This window comes from Anolis sagrei, chromosome 2, assembly GCF_037176765.1.
Source record: "Anolis sagrei isolate rAnoSag1 chromosome 2, rAnoSag1.mat, whole genome shotgun sequence".
Classification (NCBI taxonomy): Eukaryota; Metazoa; Chordata; class Lepidosauria; order Squamata; family Dactyloidae; genus Anolis; species Anolis sagrei.
Window position 1 is genome coordinate 272,359,513 of NC_090022.1, and position 23,626 is coordinate 272,383,138.

General features: G+C 40.6%; 1 protein-coding gene across 4 annotated transcripts in view; it reads right to left on the minus strand.

Annotated features, from left to right (window-relative positions):
* Positions 1-80: 80 nt before the first annotated feature.
* IL31RA (interleukin 31 receptor A) overlaps positions 81-23,626 on the minus strand; it is a 32,151-nt gene continuing 8,605 nt past the window's right edge. For 3 of the 4 annotated variants that reach the window (XM_067464595.1, XM_060761501.2, XM_067464593.1), the window contains exons 4-15: positions 22,502-22,653; positions 19,772-19,923; positions 17,703-17,865; positions 17,246-17,325; positions 15,911-16,130; positions 15,517-15,693; positions 13,209-13,310; positions 12,166-12,315; positions 10,188-10,328; positions 7,623-7,716; positions 6,501-6,567; positions 81-4,966 (exon numbers count right to left, since the gene is read on the minus strand). In XM_067464595.1, the coding sequence (XP_067320696.1) occupies positions 4,481-4,966; positions 6,501-6,567; positions 7,623-7,716; positions 10,188-10,328; positions 12,166-12,315; positions 13,209-13,310; positions 15,517-15,693; positions 15,911-16,130; positions 17,246-17,325; positions 17,703-17,865; positions 19,772-19,923; positions 22,502-22,653 (1,984 nt within the window). In that variant the 3' untranslated portion in view covers positions 81-4,480. The remainder of the gene's footprint in view (positions 4,967-6,500; positions 6,568-7,622; positions 7,717-10,187; positions 10,329-12,165; positions 12,316-13,208; positions 13,311-15,516; positions 15,694-15,910; positions 16,131-17,245; positions 17,326-17,702; positions 17,866-19,771; positions 19,924-22,501; positions 22,654-23,626) is intronic. The other variant, XM_067464594.1, reaches the window with a different exon arrangement.

The following is a 23,626-nucleotide window of genomic DNA, read 5'->3' on the forward strand; positions in this document are numbered from 1 at the left end:
TAGTAGGCTTTAAAGGGAGTCTGTATTAACACTGGCAAAGAATCGCGGAAGCACTGAATAATGGACTCTGGAGTCTCCGGTAAAAAGCAGGTTTCAGATTTACTTGAGCAGTTCAAAGATACAACATACACCATCAGCAGACAGACATGAATAAAACAAAGCAAAAGAGATAGGCACTTAAACTGCAGCTGGAAAGGAGTTATCTCTGACACTCCCTAATTCTTTACACAGCAAGAACTCAGGGTCACATTCTCACAGCTTGATTCATTTGCTGTTTAACTGTTCTGTGTAAACATACATCCTGGACATACAAATCTATTACAATCACTATTCTCCTACATAAAATTACATTTAAACATACATCATACATGAAATACACATTGACAGTCTGTAACACAGTTCTATTCACAGGCAATTATAAATATAGAAGAGTCTTGCTTATCTAACATGAACGGGCTGGCAGAAAGTTGGATAAGCGAAAATATTGGATAATAAGGAGGGATTAAGGAAAATTCTGTTGAACGTCACATTATGATTTTACAAAATAAGCACCAAAATACCATGTTTGACAACAAATTGACAGAAAAAGCAGTTCAATACACGGTAACATTATGTAGTAATTACTATATTTACAAATTTAGCACCAAAACATCGCAATGTTTCGAAACAGCTATGGATCCGGGCGGGAGGCAGACTGCGTTGGATAATACAGAACATTGGATGAGCGAAGGCTGGTTAAGCGAGGCTGTATTCTATTTTATACAGGGTGAGGCAGCATAACTTCCTTTTTTTCAAAACTTAATAAAACCCATTGTATGAATCATTTTTTTAATAATGTAGGCGCATACCTATAGTTTTGTTTTACGTAGTTTTGAAGATCAAATTAGGTAGGTGACGTCCCCCATTCTCCATACACAGTAAACCGATTTCTGGCGTTTGTCATGACTCTTGCCTGCATACATTGTCAGGCATTACATTGTCAGTTTCTTCCTGGATGTTGATCTTCAAATCTTGTAGGGTCCTTGGGCGGTTCACATAAACACGGGATTTCAAAAAACCCCATAGAAAAAAAATCACAAGGGGCCAGATCTGGAGAATGGGCCGACCACTCCAAATCCACTCGAAAAGTAGGCCTCAATGGCAAAAGCACGCTCCTCACTGTTCCAACGCATGATGGCGACTGAACTGTCAAGTCAAAACTTTATACTCCTGCCTCTCGAACGAGACCACTAGCGCTCCACTACGTCTTCAACCGACTGAATGGCACGCATTTTAAAAAAGGAAGTTATGCTGCCTCACCCTCTATTTGAAATAAAGTTGTTGATATTGAAGCACTGGATGGTTGTAAAGACAACCACAACTTAAATTAGAATACATTCTAATCTGTTGACCTTACCAAGCATGGATAGTGACAGGAGTGTACAAGTAGTAGGCCAAAACACCTAGCTCAGAGTTCTCTTAATTGTGGTTTTAGGTATAAATGAAATTGCTGAATCTAATTGAAGCAAGACATCCCCCCTCATGAGTTTCAAATACGCTGTGCCAAGAAGTCCACACGTGTGATGTGGCTTCTTTCAGAGTAAGGATTATGCTGCTGCATGTGATATGCTGTGTACCTTTTCCCTACCTACTAGTGCCTTGTACTTAGGTGCAGGCCGAAACAATGGACTATGTCGTTTGCCGTTGTACTATGTTTCTGCTTGCATGATACATAAGGCACGAGCTAGTAAACTACATACAGGCAAGTCCCCAAGTTATGAACAAGATGGGTTCTGTAGGTTTATTCTTAAGTTGAATTTGTAAGTCAGAATAGTACATTTTAAGTGTAACTCCATCATAGGGAGGTGTTTGTTTTGCTGTCTGTGCCCCTATTCAGAAGATTTCACCTCACTTTTGGTCCCTGTGATAATTGGATTTTGAAAAAAAAGTTTGTTGTGGAAACAGGGATTGGTGATAAACCTTCAGTGGCGACACCGTTTCCTCATGATAACTCTTTCAGGAGTGAATGCCCCTTCTAAGGGATAGATTTACACTTTCTGTTGTTTGACCCCTGTTCTTAACTATGAGTTGTTTGTAAGTTGGATGTTTGTAACTCAGGGACTGCTTGTATAAGATTTGGGAGAAAGTTAAGAGATTGCCTGAGTATCTACCAGATTAGAGCTGCTCTTCATATAGTAGAGTATGAGTGGTTCTGTCATCAGCACATTGTTATATAAAGGAGTTGAGTGATGGTAGATTTCCTCTTTGTTTTCTAAGAAAAGGGTTTTTTGAGAAGTTTAAATATGGCATTGAAACTAGAAGTAGCTCTCACTTACTCAGAACTGTAATTTTGTCTTGATTCAGCAGTGTACACTTGCCAAGACAATACTGGTGCAAAAAAGGGAAAAGCAAAGCTCAGTTACTGACTAAATTGTGCAATCAAACATCTTTGAAATGTATCCTAAAATGAATTCCAGTCTTCTTGTGTGATTTCAAGTTGTTTCCAACTTTACGGTGATCATGATATTTTCTTTCAGATGGCGCTGTCTTTGCATCTCTGAGGCTGAAAGAATATGACTTTTGCCTAAGGTCACCCTGTGGCTTTCCATGGCTGAAGTGGGATTTGAATCCTGAGAATCCTGAGAATTTAAAATAATAAATAATCAGCTTAAAACCATTTCCATTTCTTTAAAAATGCCAAGTATGGTATATTTGACCCTAGCTAAAAAAGTTGAGAGTTGTTCTTCAGAACAACTTCAAGTAAGCTATTTGCCTACAGCTATACAGGCAGTCCTCGAATTAGAAACATCCAACTTACAAAGGACTCATAGTTAAAAATGGGGGTGAGACAACAGAAAGTGAGAGAAATCTACCCCTCAGGAGGAAAATTCACTCATTAAAGAGTTTTCAAGGGGAGGTTAAGATCATCCGGGGAGGCCCTGCTCTCGATCACACCCCCTTCGCTGGCATGACCGGTGGGGACGAGAGACAGAGCTTTCTCAGTGGTGGCTCCTTGGCTATGGAACTCCCTTCCCAATGAGGAGGGAGGACACCTTTCTCCAGATCCACCTCTTTCCTTTCCTTTCCTTTCCTGCTGTCGGCAGCATGGAGGTGCGTCCGCTGCAAACTCACACGGGAGGGATTCTGTGTGTGTGTGTGTGTGTGTGAGTGTGTGAGTGTGACCAGAAAGCTCACTCATACTGAGTTATGGGAAGGAATTCTGGGAAATGAAGTCCAATATTCAAAGAAAGGACAAAAAGGCATGCTCTGTGAGTTAGAAAAGGCTGCCCAGAAAGGCACAATCAAAACACACCCAAAAGATGGCCATCCATTTTTACTTTATAGCAACCCTGGGCTATAATATATCTAAAATAATAATATTTATATATCTATCATAATAATAATATCTATGTCTATTGTGTGTGTGTGTGTGTGTGTGTGTGTATGATATCTATGTCTACATGTCTATAATATCTGTATATCTGTAATAATAATGTCTATATGCCTATAATACTATCTATAGGTCTATAATAATATCCATATATCTATAATTATAATATCTGTCTGTCAATAATATCTATACATCTATAATAATAATACTTATATGCCTATAATATCTATGTCAATAATAGTAATGCTGTGGACTCATCTTGTTGTTTTTCAAATAATATCTATATACACGTATAATAATATGTATACATCTATAATAATAATAGCTATATAATATCTATAATAATAATATATATTTGCCTATAATAATATCTATAGGTCTGTAATAATATCCATACATCTTTTGCCCGTTTTTGCTCGAAAGATGTTTAGCCCCGTGCTCCTATTTTTTTATCAGTTTTATACTTATTCATGCAATGCTTTGAGTCCCCCCAGGGGTGAGAAAGGTGGTATATAAATACTGTAAATAATAATAATAAATTTTTGATATGAAATTAAAAAAACATCTATAATAATAATGCCGATATACCTTTAATAATAATATTTGAGTTTATAATAATAATATCTGTATGCCTATAATAATATCTATATGTCTATAATAATAACAACAACAACACCTATATAATATCTTTGAACTGGGTTATATGGCAGTGTGGACCCAGGGCCCTTCCACACATCCATATAACCCTTTGGCCTCGAGGAAACTGAAAAAGACCTATATTAGGTTGACACTTTGCCACTTCAGTTGTGTATTGATAGCTTAGAAACCAGCTCTTCCTCATTTCTTTCCCATTTCTCCACAATGGGCCACAGTAACGCGTGGCCAGGTACAGCTAGTCCAGGATAACTTTGGAAAATTCTAGCACGAGCAGTTACAGACACAGTCTACCTCATCATTAGTTAAATATCCCCCCTCCACAAATTAAATGATTGAAAAGTTGAAAGGATATCCAGTTTTAAATTTGCTTTCGTACAGTTAGCAAGCAGGGGTCATATACTTCTTGGCATTACATACTATGCAGAGACATTTAAAGTACCTGGCAGTTTTTCTTTAATGTGTTGGGAATAGATGAAACGCCTCTAGGGCCACATACTGCTGCCTAGTGCAGTTTGGCAAACAAGAGGTCATGGAAACAGGCTGAATGTTAGCTGCTTTTGTATTTTGGTCCAAGTTCTCAGGAACTATGAACTTTCTTGTGGAGACTGAGTTTTGCAAATAGGGATTAATTTCAGTTTCCTCCTTTAAATCTGACTGGTCTTGAACTTCCTTGTTTTCATGGCATATGGAAATCCCTTTCATAGTGGGACTCCTACAATCGTGTTCTACATAGGAAGTTGATGGAAGAGCTTCGTGTTCTCCGTTCCACAAAATGCCCTTGGTGCCGGCCACAACTTCTGTAACACCATCTGCCCCTTTGAGGCAGTCCTCTGAATTCAGCAACTCTAGTTTATTATGATCCTTGAAACAAGGTTGGATTTCCAAAACAGTGGGATATGTTTCATCCACAGAAGGTGAGTTTCTCAAGAGCATTGGCTGCTGCAAAAAAGAAAAGAAAACAATAGATTCTCTATGACAGATAAAGTTCTACTGAGTTTTCAGCAGTAAAAAAGCTAATTCACTTTGGATGAATACATTTTTAAGCTTTGTAAATATCATAAATGTATAATTATTTGTCTACTGGAATTCACTGCTGGAATTCTGCTGTGAAATACAAAAATTTCCATTGTAGAAAGAGGGAGCCAGCATGGTCTAGTGGGCTGAGTACTCTACTATGAATCTGGAGGCAAGGGTTCAAATTCAGTTATGGAAACTCACTGGGTGATAAGTCACATCCTTACAGCCTGTGGAAGGCAAAGGCAAACTTTCCAAACAGGCCATATATTCCAGGATCTGATCCCAGGTTTTCTGTTTATCCCAGATTATCTGGCAGCGTGGACTCGTATAATCCAGCAGAAAACCTGGGATCAGATTCTGGGATATAGGGCTTGTCTGGAAGGGCCCCAAATCTGAACAAATCTTACCAAGAAAATCCTTTGATAGGGTCACCCTAAGTCAGAACCAATCTGAAGGAACCATGCAAGAAAAACATCAGAAGGACTTTGGGCAAATGTGAGTGTTCATCCCATCCACTGCAATTTGCCCAGCCAAGTAAGCAAGGAAATTGGGCTGCTACCTGCCTTCTGTGTATGTCTGCCAATCATTCATCTGTCTAAGGACGCAAGTGACTTGATTGCTATGGCAGCCAAGAGCAACAGTTGACACTCTTCCATTCTTGCATTGAGTCAGAAGGCAGGCAGTTTCAGAAGGAAAGGTAGTAAGAGGAGAGGGAATACAATCCTTCTACAGGAGTTGATTCAAGGAGTGGGTGGGAGTGGGATTTGTTGCAGTGGGCCCAATACCACTGCTGCCACTCAGAGAACGAGAGGCGAGGAGAGGATGGTGATGGTTTCTGGGAGCACCTAATTGATATTAAACAATAACAGTTCTAGAAAGAGCCAAATTAAGAGTTTCCTAATCCACAGCGAGCCTTTTTTTCGTATCAGGAATGACTTAAGAAACTGCAAGTTGCTTCTGGTGTGAGATAATCTGCATCTACAAGAACGTTGCCCAGGGGATGCCCAGATGTTTTCCCATCCTGTGGAAGGCTTCTCTCATGTCCCTGCATGAGAAGCTGGAGCTGATAGACGGGAGTTCACCCCGCTCCCTGGATTTGAATCGCCAATCTTTCGGTCAGCCATCCTGCTGGCACAAGGGTTTCCCCCATTGCACCACTGGGGACTCCGGTGTCAGCGAGTCATTAATGCTACCTAAAGAAATCTTTCTCTTCTGACCAGTCTCCCTCCAAAGTGGCAACTGATAAGAGGAAGCCTTAGAAGAAAACAAATGGTAAGAAAGAAGAAAGAAAACTGAGTGCTCTTGCCCCAATACCCCCCCCCCCCCCAAAGGATTCAGCTGTGTACATTATGAACAGGGACTGTGCTGGACCATCAAATACAGTTATATTAATATATATTGAAACATACCTTTTCTAACAGATTTATTTTATTTCCTTAACAAAATCTTTTCTTACCTGTTCCTTGTTGAAAATTGTTGTAATGTGAGGATGAGGAATTTTAGGCCATAAAACATTTTTTAACCTGCAAAACCAAAAATATTTAGCTACATAAGACAACCAAAAAATGTTAGTAAGAAAGGACTAGTTATACACCTGCCTAACTGGTCATAAGGTATCATTCAATTACATTTCTGTTGGAAAAGGAAACATTAATTCGAAACATTATACCCCAGTTACATTTAAATTGAATACAACTGTTCTTCCACTTTTGTAGTTCTGACTTTTGATTATTTACAATTGATTCAAAATCTCTAGATCCTCCAGTGTGACTCAATGGTCAATTTCCTCCAGTTGTGCTGGAAGGCCTAGAGATTTCTAGAAAGAACACCTCTCAATGAGTGTCAAGACCTTCCAATGCAGTCATATGTTTAGTTTCCAGCAAAAGTTGATCAGAGTTATGCTGGGAGAACTAGAAATCCCAATGAACATGGAAGGTAACTGTACAAAGAGAACTGAAAAATGCCTTTGAAAAAAATGCACATTTCTCCCACCCCTTGAACTTGGGAGAAAAGGAAACAGCTGGATGCATTTTTGAAAACCCAGTTTGTCATGAACCTCCTTTTCTCCATATTGAGTTCCACTGCTGAACGGCTCTCACAGTCAGGAAGTTCTTCCTGATGTTTAGATGGAATCTCCTTTCTTGTAGTTTAAAGCCATTGTTCCGTGTCCTAGTCTCCAGGGAAGAAGAAAACAAGCTTGCTCCCTCCTCCCTGTGACTTCCTCTCACATATTTATACATGGCTATCATATCTCCTCTCAGCCTTCTCTTCTTCAGGCTAAACATGCCCAGCTCCTTAAGCCACTCCTCATAGGGCTTGTTCTCCAGACCCTTGATCATTTTAGTCGCCCTTCTCTGGACATGTTCCAGCTTGTCAATATCTCTCTTTAATTGTGGTGCCCAGAACTGGACACGATATTCCAGGTGTGGTCTAACCAAGGTGGAATAGAGGGGTAAGTGGAAAACTCAGAGGGTTTTCCTTCCACCAGTATAAGGCAATATAGCACAGATACTTTGGCAAACAAGATGCTTAAAACGGAGTATGTATTTTCAAGCATGCAGTTTAAAAGTTTACTTACGCATGTCGTTTTAGAGCTATCAGTATGCCAATAATCAGTAAGCAAAGCATGAATATTCCAACAATGACCTGCGTAAGAATAATATATAGCACACCTAAAGGAAAGGCAGAATAAAGGAAAATATTAAAAAATGCAAGTATTTTACTTTAAACTCCTTAATTATATTAATTATAAATTCAGTCTTACTTTCACTGAATAAATATCACTGAAATCAAAGAGCTGAGTTCAGATCAAACAACAGAATGGCAGCCAAAGATACATGTCCCTCTGTTGTTATTCAGAAACTATTAGAAAGCAGTAGAGATAGCGCTGGGGAAAAGTTCTCCACTGGTTCAGCTGAAAAAGCTGACTTCAGAGTCTGTCTCTTCCCCAACTTCCATCAAGCTTCAACAGAAGCAAGGACCATGGCCACTCTGCCAGACCACCCGTCCCCTGTAAATGATGGCTCTCTCCTTGAACAAGTTCAGCTTTTAGTGTTAAGATGACAAACAACTTCCTGTTAGATTGCAGCAATTACAGCATGGCAGATACTACTACTACTACTACTACTACTACTACTACTACTACTTATTATTATTATTATTATTATTATTACTACTACTACACTGGACAATTTGGACAGAAAAACAAGAAAACTCATGATTATGATTCATCACATCACTGCAGCCTTGCAGTGATGTTGACTGACTATATCTACCTAGAAGGTCTGATGGCAGAGGACTTTTACAGGTAAAACAAGCAGTCGAAGAAGAAAAACATGCTCTGGCAGAATATGTAAAGGAAAGTGAAGAACCTGCTTTGATTGAATAATCAGAAACTTCTCAAAGCACAGCAGACAAGAAAACTACACAACAAACCAGAGCTGACAGCTGGCACAACAAAGCATTGCATTGGCAGTTCCTTGACAAAATCGAAGGAAAAGTTGACAAGGAGAAGACCTGCTTATGGCTCACGAATGGAACCCGGAAGAAGGAGACAGAAGGCCTGATTCTTGCAGCCCAGGAGCAAGCCATCAGAACAAATGCCATTAAGGCCAGGATCGAATAATCAGCTGATGACCCAAAATGCAGATTGTGCAAGGAAGCTGATGAAACCATAGATCATATCCTCTGCTGCTGCAAGAAAATCCCACAGATGGACTACAAACAGAGGCACAACTCTGTGGCCCAAATGATTCATTGGAACTTATGCCACAAGTACCACCTGCCAGCAGAAAAGAACTGGTGGGATCATAAACCTGCAAAGGTAGTAGAAAATGTACATGCAAAAATACTGTGGGACTTTCGAATCCAGACTGAAAAAGTTTTGGAACACAATACGCCAGACATCACGATTGTGGAAAAGAAAAAAATTGGACTATTGATGTCGCCATACCAAGTGACAGTCAAATTGACAAAAAAAAAAAAAAAACAGGAAAAACTCAGCCATTATCAGGACCTCAAAACTGAACCGCAAAGGCTCTGGCATAATCCAGTACAGGTGGTCCCAGTGGTAATTGGCATATTGGGTGCCATGCCAAAAGATCTCAGCCAGCATTTGAAAGTAATAAACATTGACAAAATCATGATCTGCAAAAGGTCACCTTACTTGGATCTGCATGCATCATTCGAAAATACATCACAAAGTCCTAGGCATTTGGGAAGTGTTCGACTTGCGATTTTATGAAAAAAAATCCATCATATATATCTCGTTTGCTGTGTCATACTGTGTTTTTGTGTCAGTAAAATAACAATGACAACAACAACAACAACAACAACAACACAGTCCTAGATGCTTGGGAAGTGTTCGACTTGTGATTTTTTGATACAAAATCCAGCATATAGATCTCGTTTGCTGTGTCATACTTGGTGTCAGTAAAATAATAATAATACACTTTATTTATATTCTGCTTCATCTCCCCAAAGGGACTCAGAGCGGATTACAGTACATATAAGGCAAATATTCAATGCCTTTTAACATGAACAATGACATACAATACACAAATAAGGTAAAGGTCTTCCCCTTTTTTCAATTTCTGGCATCTGGAGGTGATGCTCAACTTCCGGCCATGGGGAGGTGCTGTTGTTCCATTTTTCCATGCCAAAGGAGCTTACTTGGCCATAGCCTTCTCTGATCTTTTGCCGGCATGTCTGCATGGGGTGCCCTTTTACCTTCCTGCTGGAGCGGTACCTATGGATCTACTTGCAATGCATGCTTTCGAACTGGTAGATAGGACTGACAGTTGAGAGCTCACCCCAATTTGCAGCTTTGACTCTGGTCAGCAGCCTTTCCTGCAGCTAGCAGCTTTACACCTCTGTGCTACCGCAGCCCTTATAACAATTGTGTAACATTTAAAAACTGGCACCAGTTATTTCCCCCCACCCTTTTCCCTCATCCTTTTTGCTTTTTTCTGTTGTATGTTTTTTTTATTGTACAACAGAAAGCAGAGTCTTTCTTGTTATTGATACTCTGTAGTCTTCTGTGGGAGCCTTTTGGTCCACAGTGCAGGGTATAAACACTTTACACAAAGACACACAGTCAAAAATAATCGGTAAATAGATATATTGTTTGGACAAAATAACATACTAATTTTACTGGTGATGAAAGTGGTGGCGGTTCCATTCTTTCCACCGGCACTGGTGTTCGCCATAACATGAGCTGTGTATTTAGTGTTAGCTTGCAAAGACTTAATTCGGTATCGTAGAACACTGGAATTCACAGTTTCTCCTAGCAAGACAGAAATGTAGTGTTTAAGTTGTGAGCTAATATTGTCAAATTATTCAGTTATTTCAAGCCTGAGAGTTCTCCAAGAGCTATTTGAAAGTAAACAAATACACTAAGTAGGAGGACATCCATAATACTACTGCTCCAAAACAAAAAATAGCAGAGCAGCTCGTGACAAAATAAAATAGCACAGCAAATGTATCTCTCCAATTGTGAAACAATTCCTCACCACTAGCTATACTGTCCAGGGTTGATAAGGTCTGTATCCCAATATTTAGCAGGTCATACACCACCCACCTATTGCCCTAGAAAAGCATGCTTTCTCTGGGGTCTATATGGAATGGAACAGCTTTGTAGTGCAGTTCAGACTTCAAGGGAGGAAATAATTTCAGGAATTGGGAAAAGATAAAAGATGCTTTTTGTTTCCTTCCAGGCATTCCCTCACCACAAGCAACCCTAACCCCAAGCATTCCAGTTCTGGAGGGTAAGAAAAAGTGTCATTTTGCCATTCTTTTGGAATCAACCTTCTGTAATGCAAGGCGAGTTTTTGGAAAAGCCTTCTAGAAGGCATACTCTGATCCACCCCTCACTGGATTATTACTAGAAGGTTAGAATTTCTTTTTCCTGTCTGCTGTTTTCCTTTCTCTACTTCTATTAATACCCAAACATTCTGTTTTTCAATTACTCTCAACTCTATGGTTAGAATCATAGAATCATAGAGTTGGAAAAGACCTCATGGGCCATCCAGTCTAACCCCCCGCCAAGAAGCAGGAAAATTGCGTTCAAAGCACCCCCGACAGATGGCCATCCAGCCTCTGCTTTAAAGCCTCCAAAGAGGGAGCCCTACAATACTCCAGGGTAGAGAGTTCCACTGCTGAACAGCTCTCACAGTCAGGAAGTTCTTCCTAATGTTCAGGTGCAATCTTCTTTCCTGCAGTTTGAAGCCATTGTTCTGCTTCCTAGTCTCCAGGGCAGCAGAAAACAAGCTTGTTCCCTCCACCCTATGACTTCCCCTCATATATTTATGCATGGCCATCATGTCTCCTCTCAGCCTTCTCTTCTTCAGGCTAAACATGCCCAGTTCTTTAAGCCGCTCCTCATAGTGCTTGTTCTCAAGACCCTTGATCATTTTATTCACCCTCCTCTGGACACATTCCAGCTTGTCAACATCTCCCTTCAATTGTGGTGCCCAGAATTGGACACAGTATTCCAGGTGTGGTTTGACCAAGGTAGAATAAAGGGGTAGCATGGGTTTCCTGGATCTAGACACTAGACTCCTATTCATGCAGGACAAGATCCCATTGGCTTTTTTAGCCGCTGCATCACACTGTTGCCACTTGTTAACTTGTTGTCCACAAGGACTCCAAGATCTTTTTCACACTTACTGCTGTTGAGCCAAGCATCGTCCCCCAGTCTGTATCTTTGCATTGCATTTTCACAATGAATTCCAGACCACTCTGTTCGTTTATTAATACGTAGATCTATGGTATACTTCAGCACATGTATGGAGTGACATGATACCCTTGCTTTCAAATGGGTTATCTTGGCATTCTTTAATTGGTTATCAGAAGGAACTAAATAAAGCTGCAAACACCTCCCCTCCCCTGAGAACAAGTTTAAGAACAGATCTCCAGCCTAGCCATTCCTAATTCAGTAAAACAGGAGGCTTCACACTATTTGTACTAACTTAAATGCTTCCGTTGCTCTTGTTAGCTTCCTGCTTATATGTTTGCTTAATTTAAAGTTAACTGGAGGTAACTCACCTGCAAATGTCCTAAATTAGAAAACATCACTAGCATGTGATATAAGATACGTTTCTGGTTCATGGATGCATACATACCAAATTCTTCTCCATCCTCGGCTTTATAAAATACAGTGTAGTTCGTGATGAAACCATTTCTCTTGCCTTCTGGTATTTCCTTCCACTTTATAGTAGCCTCATTTTTACCAATATTCTCTTCTACTTCAGCTGAAGGACCCTCTTCTGGGACTAAACGTATCGTGGCAAACAAATGAACAAACAAACAAAAAGCCATTAACTATTTCAGAATATTATTCACTTAAATGAAAATTTTGCAACACAGTTTTACTAGGGCAATTTTAAATGAACAATTCCTAGTCATATCCTAGAGCAAGCTATTGTTGCCCCCCAGGCCTGGAGACACCTATGACCTCCGCACAGGCCTACAGCGAGGGGGGGGGGGTTAGGGGTTCAACCCCCCCCCCCGAAATGTTTCAGATTTTTTAAAAAAACCTGGTTTACTCATGAATTTTAACAGGTTAACCAAATCCCCATGCTAAGTCTATGAGATGCAAAAAAGGGCAATCCATTTTGGGTATCCAAATTGGGTGCCCAGATCTGTTTTTGGGAGCCTCCCGAAAATCGACTAATCGAAAAATCTGTTTTCGGCTAGGCAGCCAAAAGATCTGGGAAGATCCGGCCCGTTGGCGGGAATGAGGAATTTACGAGGTTCCCCTTTTTGTTCCTGAGATCCTTTCCTTTCTTCCTTTCAAGGGGGCCTGGATTTGAGGGATAGGGTTAAGGAAGCACCATTCCTGGGCTCCTTTTCTTCCTTTCTTACTGGGTCTGAGGAACAGGGTTAAGGAAGCACATGCAGCATGCTCCTGAATAGACGGGAAGAAAGTATGCCCAGCTGAAAAAAAACATGATGGCTGAGCCCTTACCATTATGGCCAGCTGAACAAGCCAAACAAGCTGGATTGACCGAAGGGAACCAACCAAACCAAATCCATGCACAAGGCTACTCTCCACAGAAATTAAGTTCACATGCAAGCTATCAGATATCACTGAAACACATTTCACATGCAAGCTATCAGATATCACTGAAACACATTAATTATAGAGGCTAGTTTTTATACATACTTCCTTCATGAAAGTAAGTTCTTGTGGAACGTGGAGTTTTTATTTCACCTTTATACAAGGGATATACAGAGATGTAGTAATTTTTTAAACGTATGAAGGCTCCTGAAAGAAAACAGAAACATGGAATATGAGTATTTTATTTAAGCTACAGAGCAAGACCCCTACTCTATACTGTATTTTTTCAGACATGTGACAAAGAAAGGATGAACAAACGGCAGAACAAGGTCTTTCAAGGCAGTTAGTACCTTCTCTTTGAGACACCCTTCCTTACTTTTTTGAATAGGTGTGTAACTAGTAAATGTGTCAGGGCTCATTTGAAGGCATGAGGAATTTAATAGGAATTTAGCATGTATGACCATATACTTTTTCTAACGATGGGATTTCTCCCTTTTTACTGTATATTCAAAAGTATACTTCTGGATACTTTTATATCACATTTCACATGGAGACAAGTTAACACACCAAACCAGAATGCAGAAGAAGGTTTCTAAACATGTTTCCTGCTGGTACAGTATAAGACAGTGCAGTTTTAAGTTGGCCCCATATACAAACATGAGTATCGCTATCTCAATTGGATTGTATTTATTCAAATCCCACCTGCATTTTCCCCATTCTTATTTTGCATGAGACTGTGGGCATTTTTCACATAGAAAATTATACATGTTTTAAATGCATTTTTCATATTATGCACATTTGTTTACATATTTTACCGACCAAATATGCTTATATATGTTACATTTTTTGTAACAGGACAACTTATATGCCAATACTGGAATAGGTTTTTTTTTTGCAACTCTAATTAATGTTATTTATTATTATATGAACAACAACAACAACAACAACAACAACAACAAAATTGTCCCATTCAAGCCTATTGTGGACATGCCCTGATAACCATAATTTTCAACACTAATAATTTAAAACTGCTCAGTTAACCCTAGTATTGATTTTTATGGGCAACTGCATCCATGAAAAACAACAGCCAAGACCCTCCATGTATGACCCACCAAACAGCTCTTGTAAGCAAAGAGATCCCTCCACACAGTCTCCCACCCAACACATTTCCTTGTAGTTGGAGGAACAAGAGACTAAGCAGGCAGGCATCCAGATATTCTTCTATAGTTGGATGCACTGTAACAAGCATCTGCAGATTTCTAGATGTCTTTGTGAAGTCTCTGCAGATGACTTCCTTGCACCACACACTGCCTGCACTGATTACATGGCAGCTTTAGATTACGTATAATTTGGTTGTTGCATGATTGCGACAAAATTCTGACCTCCACAATGACCAAAAAGTTAACTGTGATGGTTTAAGTCTCACTTATCCCTTGGTAATTTGCCAGCAAGGAGCCAGCCAACATTTTATCCCTTTGTGTTTACTATTCAGAAACACCTGCCCAGAGACACAAATACATAAATACATATACTCCCTGAGTTACAAACATCCTACTTTCAAACAACACAAAGTTAAGAATGGGGGGTGAGACAACAGGAAGGGAAAGAAATCTATCTCTTGGAAGGGAACTTCACTCCTTATCATGGGGAAAAGGGTGTCTCCGCTGAAGCTTTATCATCAATTCTTGTCTCCACAACAAACTGGGTTTTTTTTTTCAAAATCCAATTTTTACAGGGACAGAAAGTGCGGTGAAATCTTCTGAACAGGGACACAGGCAGCAAAACGAGCCTCACAGGGGCGTTAGTCTATGCTAACCATAACATGTGTGTGTGTGTATCTGGAGTTACACATAAAATCACAGAATAATAGAGTTGGAAGAGACCACATGAGCCATCCAGTCCAACCCCCTGCCATGCAGGAAAACCACGATGGTTTTAAGACACCCTGTATGTGTGTGTTTGTGTTTGTACATATACATGTAAACACTCACACAGGTATAGAAAAATATATAGGTACATGAATACTACATGCAAGACAATCCATAGAAAAATAGAGTTGAAAGAGACCACATGGGCCATCTATTCCTACCCCCTGCCATGCAGGAAAAGCACAAAGTATCCCCGAGGCTTATTCTCAGTATTTTTGAAACACCTTGTGCCTGTTCCAACTTACAAACAAATTCATCTTAAGAACAAACCTTCAGAACCTATCTTGTTCGTAACTTGGGGACTGCCTGTATAGATTTATATTATAATATCTATTTTTTGACTGAGAAATGAGCAAAAGATTGAGGAAACAGAAACAACAAATACAGAGGATACAGAAATAACCAACATGGTGCATTTAAATGGCAGGTAGTTACTAGTTAGAACCTTTACCAGCCTTACTAAATGCAAACATTTTTAAACCTACCTTTTGGCGATGTCCATTGTGTCACGTTTGTTACCTTTTGCCATGATCTCTTGACTGAATCTGGTTCATAATACCATTCTACAATATAGTTCTGTATTTCTAAATCTTTGGTTTCCCATTCCAAAAACATTTGTTCCTCTAAAACAGAAGTCTTAAGAGAAACAATCCATTCAGGATCTAGGAGAACACATGTACACGTGTATTAATAAGAATGGTGATTTAAACAGATGTCAGCAATTTAACTCCATATTATTGTGATTAATAAAAACTCTTATTATGCTTTAGAACGAAAGGCAGGAGACAATAAGACATCAAAAGAGCACATTTGAAGCTACAATCTCGTATTGAAGGGAAAAATGCAACTCAGGAATGTCCAGTTGCTATACAAACTTACCAGAGTCTTCATGGAATGATGGAATTCTCAATGTAGCCTCAGGAGACGCTCCAGCTTCATTAAAAGCAGTTACACTTATTACATGGGCTTCCTTGGTCAGGTTGAGAGTGATATTACTGTCACTAATGTTTATTGTATTTTCAGAGGAAGGCTTGCTTTCAGCAAAGTATTTTACTCTATATCCATTCACTATTCCTGAACATGGGAATTCTTTGCACTCCTGTTGGGTGGAGAAGTTCATGGTAGTGATTCAATAATAATAAAAATAAAAATAATAATAATAACGCTTTATCTATATTCCGCTCTTCTCACCCCAAAGGGGATTCAGGGCTGATCACAGTACACAAACACGGCAAACATTCAATGCCGTTTTTTGGACGAGACAAAGACAGACAGAACAGAAAGGAGGTATATTGTGTTGTCTTGAACATCCAGCTTGTTGGCATCTTTGGAAGTTGCCAGTCACAGGGGGGCACTGTCATTCCATCCTCTATGATGAAGAGCCATCAGGACTTCCTCCTTCCTTTTGGTCAAGGGCATTCTTTGATCTTTTTATTTATGGTGTCATAAAATGCCGCCCCCGCAGTAGCAGAACCTAATTTTTCTAATCACAGCTATAAGCTGTCTTTGAACTGCTTAGGTAAACAGTGATCAGGGCTGACAGTCAGGTGCTCACACCGACCCGGGGCTTCAAACTTGCAATCTTTTGGTTGGTAGACCTTATCATTATCATCAGAATTCAGTAAACAAAGCAATATTTTAAAAATACAAGTCCTTTACCAGAAAAATATATTCTGAAATCAGACTATTCAAGGTGACCCAGTTAGGATCTCCCGGTGGCACTGTGGGTTAAACCACTGAACGGCTGAACTTGCTGATCAAAAGGTCACAGGTTCGAATCTGGGGAGTAGTATGAGCTCCCACTGTTAGCCCCAGATTCTGCCAACCTAGCAGTTCAAAAACATGCAAATGTGAGTAGATCAATAGGTACCGCTCAGATGGGAAGGCAACAGCACTCCATGCAGTCATGCTGGCCACATGACATTGGAGGTGTCTATGAACAACACTGGCTCTTTGGCTTAGAAATGGAAATGAGCACCACACCCCAGAGTCAGACACGACTAGACTTAATGTCAAGGGGAAACCTTTACCTTTACTTATCCAGTTAGGGCTGCTGCTGTAGTACTCATAAAAAACTAATGACTTTTCAGAACAAGAGTGCTGTTTTTTAAATGAAACATACTGAGAAATAAAGAAAACTGTAAAGTACATTCTCCATCCAGATATTAAACCAAAGAAATAAACATTCCAAAGTGTCCAGTGAACTATATTTACCTTCCACAAAAGGTGTACAGTTCGGTCATTGGTGAACTGATCAGATTTAATTATTCTCCACAGGTCTACCTTCAAAGGAGCTATTAAAATAAAATTAAAAATTAAAAAGGAACAATGCATGAATTGTGTATTTGTACAATCTCACCAAGATAGCAACTGCTGCCTTTCACTGATTCTGGCTGGATGGTATCCTGTTTCAGCAGCAAGCAGATAGTCAATGCAACAAAAAGCACACATACCTGATTCTTTGGGTATCAACTGACAATTTTTTGTATCAACTGACAATAAAAGCTTGCACAGCATGTGTATATGTGCCTTCAAGTCACCTATGGCAACTGACATTATTTTGTGTGAACCTTCTGAAACATTTACAAAAGTGTAAACAATCTTCATGGAAAAGTTTGACTTGAGGCTGTTCGAAAATTAGCAGTTGTTTAAAATTCCAGTTGTTGCTTGCCTTGTTCTTCTGTTGTTCCTGTTTTCTTAGCACTCCATTCACTCCAGACTCTTGATAAAAGAAGAGTACACCGCATGACAACAGTATAGTTTGTAAAATCCCACAGATTAGTGAGACTGTACTCTCCCCTGTCATCAACATTTGTCACAATATTTTTATAGCCCTAAAAATGAAGAAAACCCTGTTTTACTATTAAAAACATAAATTACAGTGAAAAGAAATTAATATTTCCTATACATATACAAAAAATTCAAATATCTTCCTAGCCCCAATACAGCTCAAGTGGAAAACAGTGGTTGCAAAGAATTGTGGGATACCCTGATTAGTACTTGGGTAGGAGATCACCAATGAATACCACATGCTGTAGGCTACCATATATTTCAGAGGAAGAAACTAAGAAACCCACCTCTGAGTACACCTTGCCAAGGAAAACCCTATGAAATTTATGAGATTGCAATAAGTCGATAGCTGTGGCACAGTTGGCTATGGGTCAGCTGCATTAAATCACCACTGACCAAAAGGTCATGAGTTCAAAGCCAGCCTGGGTGGGAGTAAGCTCCCAAACATTTGTCTAGCTTGCTGTCGACCTTTGCAGCTCGAAAGTCAGTTGCATCTATCAAGTAGGAAATTTAGGTACCACTTCTGCGGGGAGGCTAATTTAACTAATTTACAATGCCATAAAAATCTCCAGCAGAGGGCGAAAGAATGAGGAAGTACTCCATCAAGGACTCAGTGTCACAAGTGGACCGTGAAGCGACAGCTCCCCCGGTGGCTGGAATTCGAGCATACCCTCATGGAGCTGCAATGTTAAATTGCCTCTGTGTTTGTCTATATATGTTGTGTGTCTATGGCACTGAATATTTGCCATGTATAATATGTAATCTGCCTTGAGTCCCCTGTGAGGTGAGAAGGGCAGAATTTAAATACTGTAAATAAAGAAATAACTTGAAGGCACATTCCCACAATGTATGAACTTTATAGATGCTAAGTGCAAGATCATGGCCTCTATCAAATTGTTAGCCTCAGCCAGAGTTGATTTACTAAATTAATAGAATTTATACATGCTTGAACCTGCAAAGTTTCCACTGAGGGCAGTTCTACACAGCGGAAAATTCTGTGCCGACCCAGGTTTAAAAAACACAGGTCAAGGTGTACTGTAGTCCACACACCACCCAAAAAGCCCACGTTTTCTGCACATGTTGTTAACCCCCACTCCCATGTTAACCCCCACCCCTTCCCCAAACCCCTTTAACAAGCATTAAAAAAGAAAATTACTTATGGGGCCGACATTTGCCTTCTGCCTGCCCTCTCCTGGCACTTAGGTATAATGCACCAGGAGAAGGGGGAAGAAAAATGGCTCCTGCCCCCCCCCCCCTTCTACTGGCAATTCATTCCTAAGCGCCAGGGTTTGGGCTTAGAGCCCTCTCACATTTCCCAGGTCTGATTCAGCCTGGAAAACGCGAGATGGCTGTGCGGACGGCCCCTTTAGAAGTCCCAGGACTTCTGATTCACCATCCAGAAAGCGGTCATAGTGGGTTTTGCCCCACGCCTTTCAAGAAGGGGCGGAACCAGGCATGTAGCTGGGGGGGGGGGGCTTGGGGGGCTTCAGCCCCCCCCCCCAAATTCTCATGGTGGTTCGCGAAAAGGCCTTACTGGTGCATTATTTAAACTGTTATGTTTATTCATATCATGATCTGATCACCATACTCAATATATCCCATATGCATGGGGGTATTGGGGTAATGATACAAAAGGTTTGCTAGGCTAGACCCTCTTTCACTCAGACTCAGCCCCCCCCCCCCCCGAAACTCAGCCCCCTCGACCCCCCCTGAAAAAAAATCAGCCCCCCCCCCCCCCCCCCCCCAAAACGAAATCCTGGCTACAGGCCTGGGCAGAACAAACCCACTAACAAATTAATTCACTACAAAGCATAGCACACACACGCACACATATACCTACTATTATAATACACGACACAGAAATTTGTCACAATATTTGCTGCAGATTATGTAACCTGCCATTAGTTATATGAACTAAATGAATTGCAACTTCAATAAGAATCAACTTACAGTGTGATTTTTTGTTGTTGCTGTGTAGTGAATTCGGCATTTTAGCTTAGCCCTTGCTGGTGTATTACGAGGTCTTTCCCAGGAAACTCTTAGCATTTGCTTCTTCCCTGCAATTGGCTCTACTTTACTTATCTCAGTAGGACCGGGTTTCACTGGAATTGAGAAAGGAAGAACTCTCAGGCTTTCAAAAGCTAAACTGTATCATTAACCTAATGGCAGCAGCAAGGAACGCTCTACTGAAATAAATAAGAGGTGTGGTGAACATTGTTTATATTTTAGTGACTTTTAAATTTATTTTTCTTGGGCACTGCAAAAAAGGGGGGCTACAAGCAACTCTTTTCTCTGTAGGAACAAGGATAGTGAGGTCAAGCCAGGCCATGCTTCTCAATTGTCAGTTTCTCAGACAAATAAGTGAGTGAGCAATAATAATAATAATAATAATAATAAACCTTTATTTGTACCCTGCTACCATCTCCCACAGGACTCGGTGCGGCTTACAAGAGGCCGAGCCCAAAGTACATCATTAGCAAAAACACAACAACAATACAATGCAAAATAAATAACTCATAACAAAGCAGAACATTAACAAAAACACGACACTATTAAAAACATGTGGCAGGGCCAAATGTAATGGTTAAAATGCTAAAAATGCTGGGCATGTCCAGGTGAGGTAGGATGAATATTTTGGAAATAAAAGGGTGTGCAGACAATTCTAACTCTCTCATAAAGTGCATTAGGGACATTGCTTGGGATTCCTTAATCTGGGAAGGCACACTGGAACATCCATGTTTTCAAGCTCCTTCTGAAGACTGCCAGTGTTGGGGAGTGCCTGATGTCCTTGGGGAGGGAGTTCCAGAGTCATGGGGCCACCACCGAGAAGGCCCTGTCCCTCGTTCCCGCCAATCGCGCTTGCGATGCCAGTGGGATAGTGAGCAGGGCCTCACCAGATGAACAAAGAGATCGTGTGGGTTCGTATACGGAGATGCGGTCATGCAGGTAGGTGGGTCCCAAAACCGTTTAGGGCTTTGTAGGTAAGCACCTGCACCTTGAATTGCGACCGGAAAATGAACGGCAGCCAATGGAGCTCCTTGAACAGGAGGGTTGACCTCTCTCTGTAAGGAGCACCAGTTAACAGCCTGGCCGCCGCCCATTGAATTAACTGAAATTTCCGGGTTGTTTTCAAGGGCAGCTCCACATAGAGTGCGTTACAGTAGTCTAATCTGGAGGTGACTAAGGCATGGACCACCATCAGACTGAATACCGACTTCTACAGTTTTAATAGCTAAATAAAGAAGACATTTTGGTAGACAGAACTGTGGCACCTCTTTCCCAACACACACACCCAAATCCACCTTTCAGCTGATGCAGCCTCCTTCCCTCCAAAAGCATAGTCGTTTAAGGGCTGATGGAAAGTGACATGGGCAGCATATACAGACTGAAAGTGTTACATATCAGGCAATAAAAAAGAAGCTAGAAGTTTTGTTACTGTTCCACATACAACTTAAATAGCTACATTTGAGAACCGCATCAATTATAAGGAGCCCCTGGTGGCGCAGTGGGTTAAACTGCTGAGCTGCTGAACTTGCTGACCGAAAGGTCACAGGCTTGAATCCGGGGAGCAGCGCGAGCTCCCGCTGTTAGCCCCAGCTTCTGCCAACCTAAATAAATAAACAAATCTTTATTTATATACCGCGCTATCTCCCCGAGGGGACTCAGGGCGGTTTCCAAGCAACATCACCAAAACATACAGAGTAAACAGCATAACATAAAATTAACAAAACAACATAAACATAAAATTATCACAATAATACATATATATTAAAAATAATCCTGCCTGTTCAGAGCAATTAAAAAGGCTGGGCCAAGGCTAGTGCAAACTCAAAACATGAGGGGACCGGGAATTAAGTACAGTGCTATAACAGGCTAACAGCAATAGCAGATACGGGTCTGTGGTTGCTCATTTCCAGGGCCTGTTAGAGGGATGACCGGGGTAATAGGAAGTATAAGGCCATATTCAACAGTGTTTGGGGCTGGGCTAGAACTGGTCGTTCTCAAAGGCTTGTGTTTAAAAGCCACCAAAGAAGAAGCCTCCACCACACTCCAGGGCAGAGAGTTCCACTGCTGAACAGTTCTCACAGTCCAGAAGTTCTTCCTAATGTTCAAATGGGATCTCCTTTCTTGTAGTTTGAAGGCATTTTTCCGCATCCTAGTCTCCAGGGTGCAGAAATCAAGCTTGCTCCCTCCTCCCTATTACTTCCCCTCACATATTTATACATGGCTATCATGTCTCCTCTCAGCCTTCTCTTCTTCAGGCTAAACATGCCCAGCTCTTTAAGCCGCTCCTCCTAGGGCTTGTTCTCCAGACCCTTGATCATTTTAGTCGCTCTCCTCTGGACACATTCCAGCTTGTCAACATCTCCCTTCAATTGTGGTGCCCAGAATTGGACACAGTATTCCAGGTGTGGTTTCATCAAGGCAGAATAGAGGAGTAGCATGACAAAAGAAGTATTATCTTTCATATCAGCTGAATGAGAGAGGGGATTAGTGATGGCCGTGATGCGTAAATTGAGAATTGTCAAATTTCTGAATAACGCATTCATTTAACTAAATATTTGTTCTTCAGTAACCTTTTTGCACATATATCTTTAGTTCTGCCAGGGAAGATTCCTTTTTTTAAAAAAAAAATGGCTGACCCAACACAAAACCAAGCATGCCACCCTTAGTACTTACATATCTCTTCCGGGTTAAAATAAAGAGGCTTCATTTCTTCCTTTTGATATCCTGCCTTTAGCTCAAGATAAGAAGGAACAGAATATGGAACATCATATAAAGAACACTGGCCATTGCTGCTTCTACAACGATCCGTAATAGCACAATAATAGCTGTAAAATATGAGAGAAAATAGTAATTAGTAAATTGAATTTTTTTAAAAAATGTTTGAAATGTTTATGTTTAGGCTAATTAATAACAGTGATGATAAAAGTTAAGCATTTTGAAATTCCATGGGTTGTAATACAAAACATTTAAAACAAATGATTCTCTCCTGCGTAGAAAATAATGGATAGAAATGTGTCATGACAACATTACGTACAATATGTATTAGAATTTCATTCAGGCGTTTGCTTTTTTGTTGTTGTTTGGGGTTTTTTCCCCCTAACTGGTAGCTCACATGTTGCCTTTAAAGATTTGGACACTATTGACCTGAGAGAACAAATAAATATACTTTATTTATATTCCGCTCTACCTTACCGAGGGGACTCAGAGCGGATTACAGAATGCATATAGGGCAAACATTCAATGCCATTATACAATCAACAACAAAGACAGACAGTATACAGAGAGAGGCAAAGGCTTCCCTCTTTTCATCTCCGGCATCTGGAGGCTGTGCTCAACTCCGGCCATGGGGAGGTGCTCTTGCTCCATTTCCCATGCCAAGGAGCCTGTTGTCCGCGGACGTCTTCCTGATCAAATTGCCTGCATGTCTGCATGGGCACCTTTTAACTCCCCACCAAAGCGGTACCTATTGATCTACACACATTACTGTTTTCAAACTGATAGGTAGGCAGAAGCTAGGGCTGATGGTGAGAGCTCACCCCAGCCCATGGCTTTGAACAACCAACCTTCCAGTCAGCAAGATTTTCTGCAGCTGGTGGTTTAACCCACTATGCTACCACGGCCCCAAATAACCCAAATACTTTCTTCTGCCCCTAAAATGCATTAGCTCTGCAACAGGGAGAGAAAAATGCCTGTTACCGACTCTCTTCCAAAGCACCACTTTCACAGTTCTTAATACATTTAAAATTGCCAGAATCATCACCATAGGAGATGAACAAGGAGATTTTCCACATCTGGCTT